Here is a 20,955-nt window from a genome sequence, read left to right as displayed (position 1 = left end):
AAACAAGAAATCAATGTCAAAGTCATTTTTACATATTTTTTTTTATGTATTTTATTAATATAATTAGTTGTCTTATTTTTTAATATAAAATAATTATTTTAACCAACCACATTAATAAAATACATAAAAAAAAATATATAAAAACGATTATATGCCACAGAACTACTTATAAATGAAATGTTTGTAAACTATCAAAATTCGTTTAAATTGGGCTTGGCTAGTGAATAAAATTCCGATTTGACTCCTTTAAATTAGTTCATAATATGTGTTAGATTTATTATATATTAGTTATATTTTATACACTTAATTATATATTATTAATATATATAGTCTATCTTATTTAATATATTTATTATATTCCCAATATATTTACCATAATTATATATTATAATGTTATATATTAATTTTGTAATTGTTACCTAGATTATAACTTATCAATATAATAATAAATGAGCAAATGAATACACATTTACTTAAAATAATTATCAAATTAATTATAATTGATTAACTATAATTTATATATATAATATACCTCATAACAAAAGAATTAGAATTAAAAAAAAAAATAATAAGTTCAAGCTCGAACTACTTGAATTCGAATTGTTTTTTTATTTTTAATCGAGTTTGATCTGAATTCGAATAATTTTAATGGTTAATGAGCAAAATTCGAATAAGAATAACGTTTAAATTGGAACCGAGTTTGAATGAATAAACATAATAATCAAGTTCGAGTATCTTGTTCGAATTCGATTGGTTTGCAGGCCTAGTGACGACTCCACTGAATGGAAGAGAAAAACTCCGTAATTTAGAACTGGCGTTTTGACCGTCTCTAATCTAATTTAATTATCCCTTCAAATTTCAAAGAGCGATATATTTAATTATTATTTACCCATTAAAAAAAAAAAAAAAGGGACGGACGAGACAAGGTCCGACTCTTCTTGAGTTTACCGGAAGCGGATATTTTATTTTAGTTTTATTTCTTGAATACTATGTTTTGTCTGGAGAAAAACCAACTCGAGACGGCAACGCGTGAGAACTGCTGTGACGTGGATCGCTGCGATTGGCTGGTAGAGTAACGGAGGAACAAGGTTTTGACTTTTCTTTGCGACTTTTTTTTTTTATTTTTTTATATAGGAATTAGATTTTATTAGGGAGGGTTTTTCCGGGTGATTATTACTCTTATTATTGTTTTATGAAAAGGTTAATTCATTATCATGACTAATTATCAGGTTATTCTAAATTTTAAATAAATTGGATGTATAGTATATAGTATTTTTTTAGTAAAAATGTATTCATCTGAATTTTAGCATTCTCAATTGCATTAATAGTTGGAATAATATATTTTAAGTAATTTTATAATTTAAATATTTAATAAAAAATAGAACAACCAAATTAATAAATTAAAAATAACGACATTGATGTGGGACGTCAAGAGGACGTTAAAAGTCAATAATGTGGGAATATACCCAATTACCGGGTACTTTCCAAAGAGACAGGTGGGGATTAATCAGAGCAACACCAAGCTTTAAGAAAGACAACACGTAGAATAAAAACACGTAGATAAGAAAGCTAATGGGGATGACCCTAATGGGAACAAAGACATCCAATCACACGACGACGACAACGACAACAACACTAAAAAGTAAAAACTACAGTTACGCACATGTAGTCGTTACTATTCCATGAGCTACTGTTACACCTTGAATTCTTCACCCTGTTGATGCCGTCCTTGTATTCTTAGTTGGACGATGCTACAGCTCTCGCTGGCTGTAATATTGTTTTACATGTATTTTTTTAAAATTATTTTTTATATAAATTTTTTTAATAATTTTAGATATTTTAAAAAAATAAAATAAATTTAGAATATCATTAAAAATACACTTTTTTAATCAGAAAGTAAAAAAAAAATTATTAAAAAATACTTCCTTAATCACGAAGTAAAATAAAAAATCATAAAAATATTTTTTTATTTTACTTCATGATTAAAAAAATATTTTTTAATAATATTATGATTTTTTTTAAATATTTAAAATTGTTAAAAAAATTTATATATAAAAAAAACACACTACTAGACCCCAGCGGGAAATAAAGCATTTTCCTTCGTAGTAATATTACGTAGTTTTAAATAAATAATTTAGATCTACTAAAAAAATTATTTTTTTTATATCTTTTTAAGGTGAGATACATTTTTTTTACAAGAACTTGTATGAGACTTGTCTATTTAGAACTTATACAAATCATTTCTCATTTATTCTATACTCGATTCATTTAATATTGTTTATTTTTGTAAATGAGATAATATGAAATTAAAATTAAAAATAAAATAAAATATTGTTAAAATATATATTTTTTAATATTTTTTTATTTTAAGATTTGAAAATTTTGAATTTTTTATTTTATTTTACATAAAAATTTAAAAAAATTATAATGATTAAATGAGATAATAATTGCTAATTAAAAGCTTTTCTTTGAATAAATATTTTAGGTCATATATATGGATCATGTTAAATAATATATATATATATATATATGTCGCATTAGTTTTTTTTTTTTTTTGAAAACATATGTCGCATTAGTTAAAACATATTATTTGTTACTTATAATTAAATTGGTTTATAAATTATCTTTAATATAAGATAATTAATAGAAACCATTGAAAGTGAATATATAGCTAGGTGAACCTTTAATTTCTTTAATATAGCCGGCCTCCTTAATTGGTGATTTGTACGAAGGTGGTCGAGTTTTTGTTAGAATTAATTAATTAAATACGTACATACGTTGGATCGATCGATGTGAGAAACATGATGATCTTACGAGACGTGTTCTACATCGACCAAAGGGTTTAGTGTCAGTAGATTATAAGAATTGAACCCATGCAAGCCGAACATACATGATATGGCGAAAAGGATGTGTTAGAATATAATATAATTCAAATAATTAAATCTTTTTTTTTTATGTCAGTTTAAAATTATAAAATAAGTATTGATTTCATATGGTATCAGCATAGAGATTTTGAGTTTGAATCCTAACTCTGTACTCTACCATATTTAATTAAATATTTCATGTTTTGCGCCTACTTGTTGAGAGCCAAGAGTCTGATTCATACATGAGGGAGAACATTAAAAATATAATATAATACAAATAATTGAATTTGCATCTTTTCATTAGTTTAAATTTTTGAGATAAGTAACGATTTCATATTGTATCAAAGCAGAAATCCTGAATATAGATTTTGACTTTACACTCTACCTCAGTTAATTAAATATTTTACCTATTAGGCTCATTAAAGAAAAGTATAGCCCACACGTGATGAGAGTATTAAGAATAGAATATAATATATATAATTAAGTCTATCTCTTTTCATAAACTTAAATTTTGAGAATAAGTAATGATTCCACGTGTTGAAGTTTAACATGATATACAAAGAGAGAAGGGTGATGGTCAATTCATGTTGCTAAACACATGATAATTTGTAATTGGGGTTTCATGACGCTGCTTTTGACTCAAGAGCTTGTGCTTTTGCAGATGTTAACTTTTTTGATTTTGTGCTGTACTATTTATTAGTTTGAGTGGTGTTATTATGCCGCTCGAGTAGTACCGCTCATTTTGACTGTTAGTTGTAAAATTAGTTTTTTTTTTCTATTTACATTTTTAATGTATTTCAATACTTTTAAAAAATAAAAAAAATACATCAATATATTTAAAATTACTTTTTCCATCATTCGGTAATAAAAAAAAAAAACACGGAGCTGTCAAACCGAGCTTTAACATTTAGCGGCATAATAGACTTTTCCTATTAGTTTTGTTGCTCATGATTGTTTGGGCATGGAGTATTAGCTTTGCTCATGCTACCACCTTTTTAGCATTTACAATGTTTTCAATTCCTTAATTTTTTTTTTCTTTATAATTTGTCTAAATTTCTGATTCAAAGAACGTCTTTTTCAATCTGCCAACCCACTTTCAATATATAATATAAACACTAATACAAAATACATGTCGATAAAATCATTTTAATTAGCTAAAGATCAATTTCTCTATTCATTTTACAAAACTCAATACAAATTAACACACATTTTCAAAGTAGTTATTTTCAATATTTCTACCAAATATTTTGTTAACTAAAAGGCTTGTGAATTGACAAATAAAATTAATTGATGGGTGATATATTTCGGAAAGAGTAATTACATTTTATATATATTGAATATAAAATTTAAAAATAAATAAATAAATAAAGTTTAAACGACGTCATAATTTAGTACTGCTACCAAAGCACTTTTCTATTTAATTTGTCGAGCTGATCCACAAACAAAAATTCAATTACTCACGAGTACAATCCTAAATATCAAGGTTTACGGCGAACACAAACGACGACCGGAGTACTCCTTTAAATATTTTTTCTTACAATATAAATTAATTAAGATGGCTTTATGTACGGCTATATATATAATATATATGAGCGAAAAAGTCATTAAATTGTTATTAATTAAGATGGCTTTAATAGTCTTTAACTATTTTAATGAAGGAAAATGTTATTACCTTGTTTGAGTTTATTTTCTTATTTTAATCATTTATGTATTTATTTTTTTTTTAAATTTTTATTTTATTTAATGATTAAGAAAGTAGATTATGTATTGATGTATTTGTTTTATTTTTTAAAGTATTTAAATATATTAAAAAATATGAAAAAAAAGAGAGGACAAATAAAAATGTAAACTTGTGCTGGCGGCACATGACCGCTGGGCGGCAGCGACTCTTTAATTAAACCCAAATGACGTACAATTAAATATTAAAATTACCTTATTTTATTTCGACTATTTTGGCTGCAGGTTGGCAGTTTTCTTGGGGGTATGCATCCAATTTAAAATAGAAAAACATTATTATGTCTATTTATTTTTACACTTCTATTTGATCGTTAGTTAAATTTTTTTTTTTAACTTAAAAATTAAGAAAATGATATTAACGTTATAGATATCTTAATCCTGTACGTACGCACGTTTTGAAGCATATGATATTCGAGGCCATTTATATATAGCATAGTTTTATGAAAAATGATAAATTTACATCATTTTTTACAATATATTATATAATTATATTTTAAAATGATGAATAATTTAGTAAAATACTACATAAAAGTAACATTAATTTATAAAAATATCTTCAATTTAAAATATGTGTTGTGAAGTATATTATAAAATATGTTGTGTGTATGGTTACTCTAGTTTTATATTGTACATGTTTTTGGGGACAGAATATATATTGCATATATATATATATATATATATGTTTCGATATTCAGATCAGAAAGACAAGATTCAATATTTAAATTAATTACTGTTTAAAAAGAAAATAAAACTCAATAATATTGCTCAAAGAATGGGCGTTGGATATATAGGGACCCAGCCCCATTATTACTGATATCGAAAAAATCATGTACCGCAACAAAGGACGTAGTTGTACCCTGCATGCACATGCATGCGGTCCATGGGTATGATCGACTTGAGACAACCAAAGCTAGCTAGAGCTAGCTGTGGCCATACACTGGACCACGTGGCACGTACGATTGCATTGGTAAAGGCTCCGAGAGCTGATGATCGTTAATCCAAACAAAACGAGTGGAGATTTTTGTTTTTTATTAGCTTTGTTGATATCGATCGATCCGCTGGTCAACAGGACGGTGGTATCGTTGAATCGTTGCTAGTGGTGGTGTACATGCATCTATGGTTGGTTTGATGAAATCAATGAAACTTAATTAAAAAAAAAAAAAGACATCAACACGTAATTTTTCGTCTTTTTTTATTTTTATTTTTTTTTATTTTTACGTGCAAGATAATCTTAATTAAGAAAACTGTGAGCTAGTTGTTTGTAGAAATGTCTCACACAACGTGAGAGTTTATTGAAAGTCTTTTAATATATATACAAGAGGTAGTCTATGTACGAGTGAATGTTACAAAAAGAAGAATTTACAGGATATAAAATTATAAATGCAATACAAGAGGATTTGGTGTTTAGAATATTGGAGTTGCCAAATTTTGTATTTGTAGCCGTTGGATATGTGTTGGATTGTTTATTTCCATACGTGTACATGTAGTTGTTGCTGGATAATTTCTTTTCATACATGACTATGTAGTTGTTGCATCTTGATCTTGGTTGATTGGGTGAATATTGTTAATAGTCTCCCGCAAATTGAGTTGAGATAGAAGGTCAAGTTGGATTCATAAAGACTGGAGCGCAGGGCGGCCAAGGGGCTTGGTTAAAATGTCGACAAGTTGGGAAGATGCCGGAATGTGTCAGGTATGAAGGAGGCTGAGAGCAACACATTCGCGCATATAATGGTAATCGATCTCGAATGCTTACTCCAAGTATAAAAGATAGGATTGACAGTCATCTGTAAGGCACTAAGGTTATCACATAACAGAATTGGGGCCGAGGGAAGAGTAACAAAATCCAAATAAGTTCTGCAGTGGTGTGTATCATGGCATGATATTCTACTTCAGAGCTAGATCGTGAGACGGTATTTTGTTTCTTGGTAGACCACGCAATGCAGTTGCTTCCTAAGAAAATGAAGTAGCCGGTTGTGGAGCGGCGAGTATGAGGACAACCTGCCCAATCTGCATTAGAAAAAGCATAACGATCAAGTATAGAATGTGAACTAAAATGAATACCAATATCAATAGTACCGTGTAAAAACCTAAGGATATGTTTTACCATTTTGTAATGAGCCATAGTAGGAGAATGTAAAAATTGAGATACAAAATTAACACTATAGGCTAAATCAAGGCAAGTGAGGATGGGATATTGAAGAGCTCCAACAATACTTCGATAATGGGCCAGTCAGGAAAAGGAACATCACTAGTGAGCCCTTTGGTTTTGGGCATTATGGGTGTAATCATAGGTTTATAGTCTTGCATTTGAGCATATTCCAAAATCTCAAAAGTATACTTAGCTTGAGCTAATATAAGACCATTAGAGTTATGGGTAACTTGGATTCTCAAAAAATAATGTAAGGGACCAAGATCTTTCATGGCAAACTGCTGTCCAAGAACATTAATAAAGGTGTAAAGGTGTGTGGGGTTTGAACATGTGAGCATGATATCATCTACATACAGTAATAGAAAAAGTGTGCCTAGAGAGGAGTGATATATAAAAAGAGAAGACTCAGCAAAGCTGCACGTAAAACCATAGAAAATTAAAAAATTACTGAATTTATCAAACCAAGTACGAGGTGCTTGTTTTAAACCATATAAGGCTTTGTTTAACTTACACACATGAGAAGAAAGAATAGGGTGGATGAAACCTGAAGGTTGATCCATAAATACGATGTCTTGAAGATCACCATGAAGGAATACATTCTTGACATTGAGTTGGCAAATATCCTAATTATGAACAAGAGTAAGACTGAGCACAATCCGTATGGTGCAGGGCTTTATTATAGGAGAGAAAGTCTCTGTGTAATTGACACCATCAATTTGGTGAAAACCCTTGGCAACAAGGCGAGCTTTCAATCGATCAAGAGTACCATCAGCCTTGATTTTGTTTTGAAGACTCACTTGCACCTGATAACATCCATTTGAGGAGTGCGAGGCACAAGCGTCCAAGTGTTGTTGTCATGAAGAGCTGGAATTTCTTCTTGCATGGCGTTGGTCCAACCTTCATGGTTAAGGGCGGATTGGATTGTCTTGGGCTCCTTGGGGAGGTGGGTGAGAGAGTGGTAGTGAGCATCCTTCGGGTTTGGTTTTCTAACACCAACTTGAGACCAGGTAATCATGGTGTGTCAATGAGGATCCAAGTTGGGAGCATCAATGGGTGAAGAAACTGAGTTGGTTGGAGATAGAAGGTCTTCATGCCGTGTAGGAGAAGGTTGGGTGGGGGCAAAGGTTGACACAGGCATGGAATGCAAAGTGGGAATGGGAATGTCACCAAGCTCGGGTGGAAGAGGTACCTGCAAAAAGAGAACACAAGAAACATCCACAGAGTTAGGAAGTAGGGGGTTAGGAGAATGCCAATCCAAAAAGGTGGATAAAATTTGGTTGCTAGATGAAGGGAGATGAAGATTCTCGGGTTGTTTATAGGGAAAGGTTGACTTATAAAACTACATGTCTAGAAATGACAGTTCAATGAGATAAAGGGTGGTAGCATTTGTACCCTTGGTTTTTGTCACTATAGCCCATAAAAATACAAGGGGAAGTTTTTGGATCAAATTTGTTATGCTTAGTATCTCAAGTATATGGATAGCATTTAGAACCAAAAACTCGAAAGGAGGTGTAGTCGTGATAGTGAGCATAAAGGAGAAAAAAAAGGTGAGTGAAGATCTAGAGTAGTAGATGAGGCAATTGATTAAAAAAAGAGCAGTTGAGAACGCTTCAACCCAAAAATGTTTAGGAACACCATTTTGAAAAAGTAAGGTTATACCGAATTCAACTATTCTCTGTGTAGAACACCTTCTACACGCATAAGGGTTATACGCACCATTTTACTGATATAAGAGCTGATAGTAAGTAGATGACCAGATAACACTCCTCAATGAGTGAAATGAAAACAATACAACGCAAAATTATATCTCTCCCAAAATGAACAATGGTTAAGGCTCAATACTTAGATAAGAGAGATTGAAAACTTTGAATGTTGTAAAAGTTGTAATTGATGTGTGTATGCTCTAGTTATAAATTTGAAGATCTCAATTGACTATTTATAGGCATATGAGACTTCATTTTTAAATTTAAAAGGATTCACATGTCAAAAAGGAATACCACTCACTTTTCAAAATTTTCAAATAAAAGTTTCTCTTTTTTACAATTATCAAAGATAACATTATTCACTTTTCAAATTTTCAAAATTTAAACTTTTAATCATCTCATACACATATGAAATATGACAATCAATCATCTTTCAAAAATTCAAATTTCAAACTTTTAATTTTCAAATATATCATGTACATGGGGAAAATGCAATTTGATGCTTTATGAGAAAATATTTTTTTTTAGCCTTAATCTAGTTTTGAATTTTTTAAGAGAAGTACAAAATTACTCTAAGAGCTTTATTTGTAAGCTCGTTCCCTTTTTTGCTCACGCTTAATTTGTTGATATGCTTAGCTTCATATATAGACAACTTAACTTTGAGACTTTTTATGTTTGAATTCATTTGTTATCATCAAAATCTATATGTAGATATATATATTTATATGGAGCATAAAACCTTGGGTTGAATACTAACTCTTAGTTCAATTTTTTGCCCCAATTTTCATATAAAGCTACTCTCGTTAGGCTTTCATACTAATTCTTCCTGTCTGTTGGAAGATGCTAGAAATAAACAAAATGTAGGTTGAAGAATATGTTACGAGTCTTTCGACCCATAAAATTAGGGGTGTAAAAAAAAGCAGAAAATAGGTTTGGTCTGGTGCGGTACCGATTTTCATATTTTGAAAACTAGTTTATACCGAACCGGGCCAATATATATTTATAATTTTTTATATTATATATATATATTTATGTTATATTATATATATATATTATATGTTAAATTGTTAATTAATATAATATGAAATTCTAATCTTATTATTCAAGTATGTTAATCTTATTAATATATAAATGTTAAATACATTTTTGGCATAATAAATTATATTATAATAGTATGTGTTAATTGTTATAAAATAGTGTACTTATATAATAATATAAATTGACTAATAGTTTAGTATATGTAAATATGATATTATTACTAACATAGATAATCCGTAAAACTAGAAAAACGGGATTGGATCAGACTAAAATCGAAAAAATCGAAACTTCTGGTTTCAATAGGGAATTAGTCCAGTATTAATTCTTAAATTTTTAAAACCAATATATACCGATTCGATTATGAAAAATGTACAAAATTAGACCGAACTAAATTGGTTACACCCCAAATAAAATTGACTGAGAGGTAGGTAAGGTATACGTATTCTAGGGGTGTCAAATCGTGTTAACGGGTCGTGTTCATGTCGTGTCAAGACATTTATATTATACTATATAGATCAACCCTAACCCGACCAGTTAAGCTTATCGTGTCAAAATCTCAAACCCTAATACTACCCATTAATATAACGGGTCGTGTCGTGTCAACCCGTTTTGACCCGTTTATGTCAATGGGTTGAATAAACTCAAAATTAACCCGTTTAATCTAGTTAAGTTTAACATAATTTTATATAAATGTTAAAATTACAATATCTATAAAAAATATAAAACTAATTACAATTCCAAAATTACAATCCAAATAATAAAAATATCGAAATTAAAAACGGATCAAGTTGACCCGTTATCAACCCGTTAAGTTATCGTGTCTTAACGGATCAACCTGTTTTGACCTGAACCCGTTAAGGATAAACCCTAACCCATTTTTATCGTGTTGTGTTCGTATTGGATTAACGGGTCGTGTCACATATTGCCACCCCTAACATATTCTTTGCTATTTTTTTTATTTTTATTGTGGGATACAATCTCAAGTTATTGATCGGTATTTTTCTTGGACTCTTGTCCAATTGCTTTTACTAAGCATTACATATGCAATTTGTTTTCTACATTTAAAACATGGGCCACGTTCGAACCAAGAAAAGAAAGGCTACTACACCAAGGAACTGTTTAAGGTTTATGGTTTCTCTTAAGGATGTCTTGGGCTGGGCTCAAAAAGGGCAAAACTCTTCCCCAATTTATTGGGCCTGCTCAATCCTAGATGGGGCCTAACGCAAAATCTTAAAAAAAGGCCTTTTAAAATAAAAATAATTATCCTAATAACTTTTCTATATATATATATATATATATATATATATAATTCATTACAATGCCAAAGGTAGGGAGCTAATCCACTAATCATATTCTTTTTTGTTTTTTTCTTTTTTCTTTGGCCACATTTTTTTTTTTTTTTTGCGCGCTTATTTTCAAAGAAAAATGACAAATTTTGTAGAAATATTTGTCATCATAAAATTAGGCACCAAATTACTATGAGTATTGCCACTAAGTCTACTATGTCGTTTCATTTATATATAACGTCTACGTTTCTCAATTGATGTGTATCATATATTTTATTAAAAAAATAAAATATATATTCAAAATAAAATATTAATGTTTGAAAATAAAATAAAAAATAAAAACTGAAACTCTAAGTTTCTTTAAACTATTTTTAATTTTTTTAATAAATCATATAGCATCAATATAGCATAACAGTAAGTAAGTGGTATAATCAGAAGGACATATATATATATAGTAACATTTCTCAATTGCTATGACAATTGATATATATTAATATAAGTATAAAGTAAGTACGCGAGTCTAGATTTATAATATGATTTAATATTGTTGTCTTGTTCTCCTTAAGTTACTGTAGAATTAGAGATAATCTAATCTAATCTAATCACGTGGAATTAAATTTGGACTTGTTTTATAAGTCTCATTTTCAAAATTCCAGTCGTGTGGAGCAAGTGATCTTATAGGATTACTTGTACAAATTGATTTTAACAGAAAATAGAAGACTTCTCAAATTAATGGAGAGGCATATATTAGTTATTCTATTAGGAATCATTCGTAGGAATTAGTGCCGGCGTTTGGGATTAATGACGTTGTGACCATCATTAATAAATTACTCACTATAATAGATCCATGTGTAAATATGAGAAAATATCAAAATAATTATTAATTTGCAGTAGTACTGCTAGCGAGTGGGTATAAATAATTAGAAAAATTATAGTTGTAGAGTGTGTAAGTACCACACAATCATTTAAAAAAAATAATAAATACAAGACTCATAGGAAAAAAAATTAAGTTTTTAATAGTAGATCCTACTATTTTTCAAAGCGACTGCACGATATTTGCGCACTCTATGACTGTAAGTAACATTACTTAAATAATTATTAGACTGATAATTCTACGGCAAAAAAAGTAGATGGAAAAAATAATAATAATAATAAATTCAAAACTCATGTTTTTAATATACAACAGATATTTCAAATATCTCGTATTCTTATGAATAATAATAAAATAATTTCAGTTAAAATATTTTATTAAAGTTTGAGAAAATGAAAGAGAAAAATTGAATTAAAATATTAAAAAATTAAAAAATTATTTTAATTTTAAAATTTGTAAAAGTTGTATAATTGATTTTTGTATTTTGTTTTGAAGTTTATAAAAATTATATTAATTTTTATGTTTAAATAATGATTAGATTTGAAATTGAAAAATATTTTGTGTGTAAGTTATATTTGAGAATTCAATTACGAGAAGCTTTAAATTTTTTTTAAAATTTTGTATATTTTATTTGATATAATAAATGAGTTTGTAAAGAAATAGAAACATGTGCACATGTACAGACAGAAAAGTGTTCATAGGTGGTTGGGGGTACCTAATTTTTTAAGGAGCCCACAAAATAAGATTATTTGGCCCCAAGACATAACTTTTATCACATTAATCTCATTTTGAAATATGTTTGTATGTTAACAAGTTATGCACTTTCTTTATCTTTTAAGGAGCTCACTTCATTCAAGATTGTAAATAGAATTTTTCTTTATATATTTCATTAAATTTCTAAGGTTTCTTTTATTTTTCTCAACAATTTTTTCACACTGCGCTTTGTTTTCATTAATAAATTTCATATTCTCATGGTAATTTTGTTTTTTCACATCTTAGTAGCCACTAGAATTGGAACAAAGATGTTTCTAGAAATAGAAATTAATTTGTAACATCCGAGTACCACTTAGGGTTGAACATGATTGGATGCATGCATGCATGTGAATAGATACGTGACTTTTCTTCTTTGGTAATTTGTGTAATTATTCTATATATAAATTTGGTTTTTTTCCCCTCATGACAAGATTGACGTTGGAATTGTGGAGATTCGTTCCCCAAACATCTCCAATGAAAGAAGAAGACATTAATGACCATCATCGAATTGTAAGACCATAATCTTGTCGTTATATATATATATATATATATATATATATATATATATAGTTTCATTGTTCCACAGTATGCATGCATGGAACTTAGAAATCAGGCCTAACTTCATGGGTGTGTATATAATTGAAATTCATATGGAAAACATTTTTCAAATAGAAAAAAATGCTTATAATTGAAAGCAACATATATAATATTAATATAAATGCATGCATGCCAATCAAATCACCTCCCAAATCTTTTTGTAGTGTTTGTTGTCTTTAAGTGGCAGTGACCCACATAAGTCAGACTTGCACCCAATACTTGTACCTATTTCCACCAACTATTACGAGAGAAATTCAATACACAAGAGTCGTGCGTTTTCTTTTTTAATTTATATTAAAAAATTAATTTTTTAATAATAGATTTCATTTTTTTTTAAAATGAGTGTGTGACGCTTGCACAACTCATGATTATATTTAACATTATTCATTTGTGAATTTAATTTTATAATCTGACTGAGAAGAAATGACCATGATCGAATTGTAAAATTATCGTGATCGAATTGTGGAGATTCGTTCAAAAATTGACGTTATTTGATGTTGTACGTTAGATTATAAAATTATTTTTCTTGTAAATTATATTTAACATATGTATCATATGAAGACATATCAAACGTCTGTAGACATAACGTACTTTTGTGAAATCTTTTTATAATTGAATTACTTCTCATTATATATATTAAAATCATATTATATATATATAAATATATACATGACACAATATTTGACTTGGTACGTTGATGATTGAGATAAGATTAATTTGAAAGTTTTTGGTCCTTAAATTACGCCGGATGCATACATATGTCTTCTTGCATTCATCTTATTATAATATTCTGGATTTTATTGTAATATATTGCCATTGTCCGGAACAAAAGAATTATATATTACACACCAGTTTGTAGGTTTCGAATTGCTCTCCCTAAAATGATTAGAAAAAATATATATATTTATATTAAAAATCCAGCTTTCAAATTAAGTAGTTTATGCTTAGATCCGTCGGTGCAGCTAGGAAACGTCTGAGTTGAATTTTCAAAGTTTCGTTTTCATTTGAACCCAAAAGCTTAATATTCCCGAAAAATTATTGTCTATTTTGGATAGTCATGAATGACGTATTACTTTCGTTCTATTATAAAATGTCATGTTATTAAATATTAATTTTTAAAAAGAAAAATATACTTAGCTCCATCAATTTGCCTCCTCAAAATTACTGTTTGGATATTTTAATATTTTTTTTAATGATTAAGGAAGTGAATATTAATAAAGTTGTGATTTTTTTTTTCTTAATGGTTAAGAATATTTGAAAAATGTTTAAAAGAAAATAAAAAAAAAAAGTTCAATTTGCACTAGTGATAACTTTGAGGGAGTAAATCCGAAAAAATACCCTTATCTTACAACATTGTTATGAAATGTATTGTAAAAATGTATTGTGTATATATCAATATTCATATTTTAAAAACATAACCAATCATTATGGATCGAGAAAATTACCAAGCATCTGTATTTCAAAACTACTACTCAAGAGGTTAAGATTGCTAGTTTTTCTTTATTTTCTTTGGCTTTTGTTTTTATTTTTATTTTTATTTTTTGATCAAATCTTTGGCTTTTGTTATGAACCAAGAATTTGAATTCTCCTAATTATCTGGATTTGTTTATTGGGAAAAGGAATCGGATGACATACCATTTTCTTTTAGACTTATTCTATTTTTAAGTTAGTGGGTAGAGCATATGCACGATTCATATCATTTAAATGGCCGGTAAGATTTGATTTATAAGATTCAAGTTTTAAAATCTATCTTTTAAATTAAATTACACCATATAAGCATTTTACTAACTGTGCTCTACACACTGGTTTGAAAGTATAATTTTTCTTCCTATAAAAAAATCCCCTTAATTTATTAGTTAACTCATTTATTGCAGGAAGTTGAAAGGTTTGGATAATTTATCAATACCATTGATATCTTGTGTGTAATATGTGTCAGCGACTATGTATAGATAAGCACAGGTGACTTCCATACACCCAATTGTCAATCTTTTCACAATAGTGGTTGGAGGTCTAAACATATGGGTCGATTGGCATTGTGAAAGCATATATTTAGTCAAGAAAGTATTAAGTTGCAATCACTCAAGCAAGAAACTGTCAGGCATATTCAATATTCCAACTCCATCGGGATCGAATACAACCTCCAATCAAAATATAAACAATGATATATGCCATAAAAAATCACGTTCTTCCCATTCCTCCACTGTAAAAGCAATGAAGAAACATAACTATTATAAGTATGAAGAAGATGTTCAATATCTTCCTTCTCCCCCAAAAGAAAATGAAGAGATTTGGATTCATGTTGTCTATTATGAGCTGGTAGGCAAGACAAGACACCCACGATTATTTGAGCAGAAACTGAAAAGTAAATCACAATCTTGTAACATAAACTCGCAGTTGATGAATGATATGGGTTTTAATCAATTATTTTGAGCCGGATAGCATCGACAGATCAGCGTAGGACATCGTCCCTTCATTGCAGTTTAGAAGGCTGGGAACTTTACTTCAGAGGAACAGCCGGAATTACCCATTTTGGATAGCGCTGCTGCTGGACATTCCTCGAAGGAAACTTGATAACGGCCGACACAGAGATAAACCTGGTAAAGTTGACTCTTCCCCGATGCATCCTTATTACATTTTATCCAAGGCTCATACCCGATTGTCCTCTTTATAGCACTCTTTATGGCAGCTAAGCTGTAAAACTTCCCATTTGGTCGAATTCCTGTTCCCAATAAAAAAAAAAAAAAAAAAAAAAAACCAAATCCATCCACATCGAAGTTAGAAACAATTTTGAAGATTTGAATGAGAACCGATCGACCAATCCTGGTTCAGTGAAAAGATATTAGCATATATATTATATATATATATATATATATATATATATATATATGTATGAGAAATTAATACCCGCATTCTCGAGGATTTGGAGGATGTTTGCTCGGCCTTTGAGAACAAGAGTTTCTTGGAAGTATGAATGTTGAGTTGGGTCATATCTAGACATTGAGCAGGTTCCATATTTAGTCCATTCATGTGACCACAAGCCTGTACTGTCGCTACTTGGGCACGCTAGTGATGGCCAGCTTACATGCAGTTTAGGGATCAGGTCTGAGAGCTGCAGTACCGTCGTCATAAACAATTAACTTCAAACTTGCAACATGTATCAACATTTTTGCTCTTGTAATATGGTAATTAATTTAGATTAATCTGATCAAAGGGCCAAGAAACTTGTTTTCTTACCTTTGATGGATTAAAAGCGTCGTTAGAAGGGCAGTAGATCTCGTATTGGCCACTGTTATAGTATGGCCGAAACCCAGAGATGCTGAAATCTGCCGCTGGTTTTCCTGTTGTTGGGTAGCAACACCTTCCTGTGCTGTGGCAGGCTGATCCTGGCCACTGCATTAGAATAGTGGATGATCAAAAGATTGAGCTCCAATGCATTTACATGCATATGTATGTGTATGTGTGTGTGAAGATGAACTCTATATACAATAAGAAACAGTACAACACACCTGCTGTATAAAGTAGAAGAAATTATAGGCCTGTGATCCACATGCAATTGCCAAGCATTCTAGTATTAGAAGCTGAACAAAGAAAGAATAGTAGGATTTCATCTCTTGATGCCCTCTCTCTTTCTCTCTATTTTTTTTCTCTCTCTGCTAGCTCTGTGGTATTTTGATCTGAATATCTTGACAGGGTATAGATGGATATTATTTATAAACAAATATGAATAATTGTGGACTCTGGATAGAAAATATTCGTGCGTATCCATATGACTCATTGAAGTTTTAACATTATTACATATAAAATCGTTTGCTTGAAATTTATGCCTAAAATCTCTCTTCTTCCTGATTTGATGGGTGTTTTCTATTGATTTTGTCAAGCTGTTCCTGTCCCATACAGTCGTTGAGAGTTAGGTTTGAAAGGCGAGAGATATTCTTCTATTCTTTTCTTGTATTCTTGACGCCAGCATGTTCTTGAGAGATGCATTTTGGGGACAAGTCTCGTCCCCCACATATACATGCAATCATTTGAAATAATCGGATTAAATATTATCCAACAAATTAATTTAATCCCCAGCTCATTATCAATGTGCAAATAGAAACGAATATTGCGTACGTGCAAACTGTTCGACTTGTTTATACATGCATATATTAGTGATGCAGCCAATCACATTAGTAGAGTGTGCAAAAGTGACTGTATATAGAATTTTTGATATACTATATCATAAGTTTTATTACCAACCAGATTTATTAAATATTGCTAATGACCATGAGTACTCCATACGGACACAAAGCCTCAAGAGTCAAAACTATACAACCCTAGCTCGTTTCTGCATTTCATTAGGCATACGCAACTTGATTGTATTTTACTTTCTTTCTAAAATATTCTTGTCTCTTGGGTATTTCTTCTCTCATGCTCTTTTCATGACATTTTCTCTCTAAGCATTGATGACATGAGCATGGGAGGTGGCTCCGTTTCAGCGAACCCTCCCTCTGATGTTCACCCTCCTGCATGTAAGCATACAGTTCAGCATGAAAATGTGCTTCCTTATGTGGGATAGTTTGAATATAAGCAAAGTTGACACTCTGCAAGTTAGACTTTTGGAATTTAGGGATACTTCTCTTGCTAAAATGGCTTCCAACCCATAGATTAGGCCGGGATAAAGGTGTTAGCCCAGAAATCATGAGACCACGATTCTGTCAAAGCATTGAATTCTCCCAACATTGGCTCTGTGTCCGACAGTGGGTCTGCTACACACATATGGCAACCCATGACTGCAACGGCATATGGCATTTTAAAAAAAAACAGGACCACATATGGCAACCAATGACAGCAGAGCTCCGACAGCAGAGCTCCTTAAAAGTGCAAATCATCCTCCTTTACACTTTGATATTTTCCTTGTATAACACTGTTTCAAACGGTCATATCCTATCAATTGAAGACTTTCTAAGACCAAACTTGCACTAATTTTTTTTAAAAAAAAAAGAATAAATAAGTATTGGAGCTAATCCAGAAATTTATAGGTTTGATCATGTAGAATCTGAATCTGGTTCAATTTCTATTCAGCAAAAGGTATGAAATGTACGAAATAACTAAGGACTTTCCAATCATGGTAACTGAACAAACCCTTGAAGAAAAAAATACGGTTCAACCCTTGTACTGCTTTAGATTGTCCAAACGGCACGACAGAGCAACAGTTGGGACTTAGAAACCCCCCCAGTTGGGTTCAAAAGAAGTAGACTATGCAATCAATTAACCAAAAAAGAGCTTGTACATCTTCCCCCCCCAAAAAAAAAAGAGCCTGTACAACTGAGCAGCTAAGTGCAAAGACACGGAGAAATGCCTCGGATTTTGTAGTTGCATTCTAGTGTTGCGAGTAAATCCACAGCAATTAACCAAGTCTTCAATGGTGTAGTGATTATATGATTATATTTTTACAAACTAATACCGAAATGCATATTTATGCATCATATATCAACCAAAACCCAGGTAATGTCGTTGGGGGATATTATATAGCAAGATCACTAGCTTGATGCCAAGCTTCTACACAAATATTTCTGTTGAAAAACACCAATGGAGGTCACAATCCATTTACAAGCCTGACCATGGAGCCAATCTTTTTTGCTCTTCCCAGCTCTCACATCATGAACATCACTGAGAGTTTGTCATAATAAAAGAATAAAAGAAGATGCTAGATGCAATTGGAATTAAAGAGAATGCCCTCCAATGATCGTGAGAGAGCATGCTGCAACAATGTCCGGTACAACTATCTGTTATGTGAAACATGATTTTTGGCTCAACAAATTTTACTACCAGTAATCCCCACAAGAGCACTTCCCATCTTTGAAATGATGGAATCGTTGGACATCTCTAAGAATTATCTGCCTATCAAAAATTAATGTTATAAATTTAGCAGCTGAATGGCAATCTCCACAGACCTTTAGGTTCTTCACCACCCGAATTGTTGTGCCAGGAGGAGTGTTTAGGAGCCCAAAAGTAATAGCCAATTTCTCACTATGATATCTCAGAGGAATTTCTTTGTCTTCTTCTTCCATGTCTGCGTGGAAGACTAAAGAAGTATCAGGGCTGTATCCAACCAACTTTAATTCCTTGACTAACTCGTCAAGTGCCCGGTGCAAGTCTTTAGAAACAGGTTGCACCCCCTCACCAGAGAAGAATTCATGCACTACATTGTTCACCTCCACTGAGCTACACCCAGGTACCTTCACCACTCCTTTATCTTTCATCATTTTCCTCAAATTGTTCACATCTTCCCATCTACCAGCCCTACCACACAAGTTTGATAAGATCACATAGTCTCCACCATGAGAGTCATCTAATTCAGAAATCCGTCCAAACACCTGCTTCGCCAATTCTACATTGCCGTGGCTGCTACAAGAAGATAACAAAGTCCGCCAAAGTATGGGAGTTGGCTTGATTGGCAATCCATCTATAAAGTTATAAGCCTCATCTAAGCGCCCCGCTCGACCTAGCAAATCCACCATACATCCATAGTGCTTTATCCCAGGAAGTATCCCATACTTGTCACTCATGCTGTAGAAATACCAACAGCCTTCCTCTACTAAGCCAGTGTGGCTGCAAGCGTATAAAAGACCCAAAAATGTAATCTCATCAGGTCGCACTCTAGCGCTATTCATTTCCTCAAACATTGTTATGGCTTTGGAACCATGACCATGAGTGGCAAACGCCATAATCATTGCTGACCAAGCCTGCGTGTCTCTTACAGGCATGTTCTCAAACACAGACGCAGCCTCATCCAGGCTTCCACACTTCGCATACATATCTATTAGTGCAGTGTTCACCTTTACATATTTATCAAAACCATTCTTCTTAATATACTCATGTATCCACCTCCCCAAGTCAAATGCTCCTAACAAGGCACATGATGAAAGAACACTAAGCATAGTTACATCAGTAGGCTGGAGATTCCTCACTTGCAATTCTCGGAACAATGACAATGCCTCATTGGGCCGAGTACTTCGAGCATAACCGGTGATTATTGCATTAAAAGTAACAACACAAGGCTCAGTTATCTTATCAAAGACACGACGGGCAGCATCCACATCTCCACACTCAGTATACATGTTTATTAGTGTAGGACATACATATATATTACTGTTGAGCCCAAGTTTGATAGCAAGGCAATGCAATTGTTTGCCTTCGTGTAACGCCTTAGAGCTTGCACATGCCTTGAGGAGGGACGGGAAGGTGTAGTCATCGGGGCGATGCCAGAGCAAAGAATATCAGAAAAGAGCACAATCGCTCGAAGAGGCGTATCGGAGCGGGAGTAGCCACGGGCCAAGGTGTTGAAGACGACAATGTCAGGTTGGGAAATTTGGTCGAACAGGTTGCGTGCGTGGTCCATAGCGGGGCCACTAGGAATGAGAGTACAAAAACCGATGAGCTTGGCGAGGACGGTGAAGTCGTTCTGGAGGTGGGTTTTGATGGCAAAGGCTTGGATTTGCTTGAGCTTTCTGAGAGAGGCGCATTGGGGTACGAGAGAGAGAGGAGAGATTGAATTGGGTTTTGGAGAACACAATGGGCTTACTTGGAGCACGTTAGCTGCTGCCATTTGAGCTCTACCGTGTGCTCGGGTCCGGTTGTATGTGTTATAGAATTAAGAAATACATAGATTTCATGCACACGTACATATATAAACACATATAAATACTTTATCCGCAAAACAATTCTACAAAATTAAACTTACAAACTTGCGTGAGTTGATACGATATATTAGATTATAAAATTATTTTTATTATAAAATAAATTTAACGTATCATATAAAATCAAGTAAATTGTATGTTAATTTTTGTGAGATGTGGTTGTATCACTTCTTTATTTATATATTGAAATTAATTCATATGATATTCAAAGAACATCGAAATTGACAGTAAAAAATTTATAAAAAGAAATTAATTAAATAACAGTTTTTTTTTCC

General features: G+C 31.5%; 2 protein-coding genes across 2 annotated transcripts; both read right to left on the bottom strand.

The window, feature by feature from the left end:
- Positions 1–15,098: 15,098 nt before the first annotated feature.
- On the bottom strand, positions 15,099–16,749 carry LOC121258892 (ribonuclease 1-like). The gene is made up of 4 exons (XM_041160424.1): positions 16,505–16,749; positions 16,233–16,388; positions 15,903–16,107; positions 15,099–15,717 (listed from the first exon to the last, which is right to left on the bottom strand). The coding sequence occupies exons 1-4, from the start codon at positions 16,604–16,606 to the stop codon at positions 15,479–15,481; spliced, it is 702 nt and encodes a 233-aa protein (XP_041016358.1). The 5' UTR covers positions 16,607–16,749; the 3' UTR covers positions 15,099–15,478.
- Positions 16,750–18,314: 1,565 nt separating this feature from the next.
- Positions 18,315–20,629, bottom strand: LOC121258573 (pentatricopeptide repeat-containing protein At2g02980, chloroplastic). Its single transcript, XM_041160110.1, is given in 2 exon segments — positions 18,315–20,241; positions 20,244–20,629. Coding segments are annotated over 2 exon segments (1,782 nt in total). The 5' UTR covers positions 20,590–20,629; the 3' UTR covers positions 18,315–18,805.
- Positions 20,630–20,955: the final 326 nt, after the last annotated feature.

Source organism: Juglans microcarpa x Juglans regia, chromosome 3S, assembly GCF_004785595.1.
Source record: "Juglans microcarpa x Juglans regia isolate MS1-56 chromosome 3S, Jm3101_v1.0, whole genome shotgun sequence".
Lineage (NCBI taxonomy): Eukaryota > Viridiplantae > Streptophyta > Magnoliopsida > Fagales > Juglandaceae > Juglans > Juglans microcarpa x Juglans regia.
Note: the sequence above shows the minus strand (reverse complement) of the source record. Positions and strands in the feature narration are given on the sequence as shown.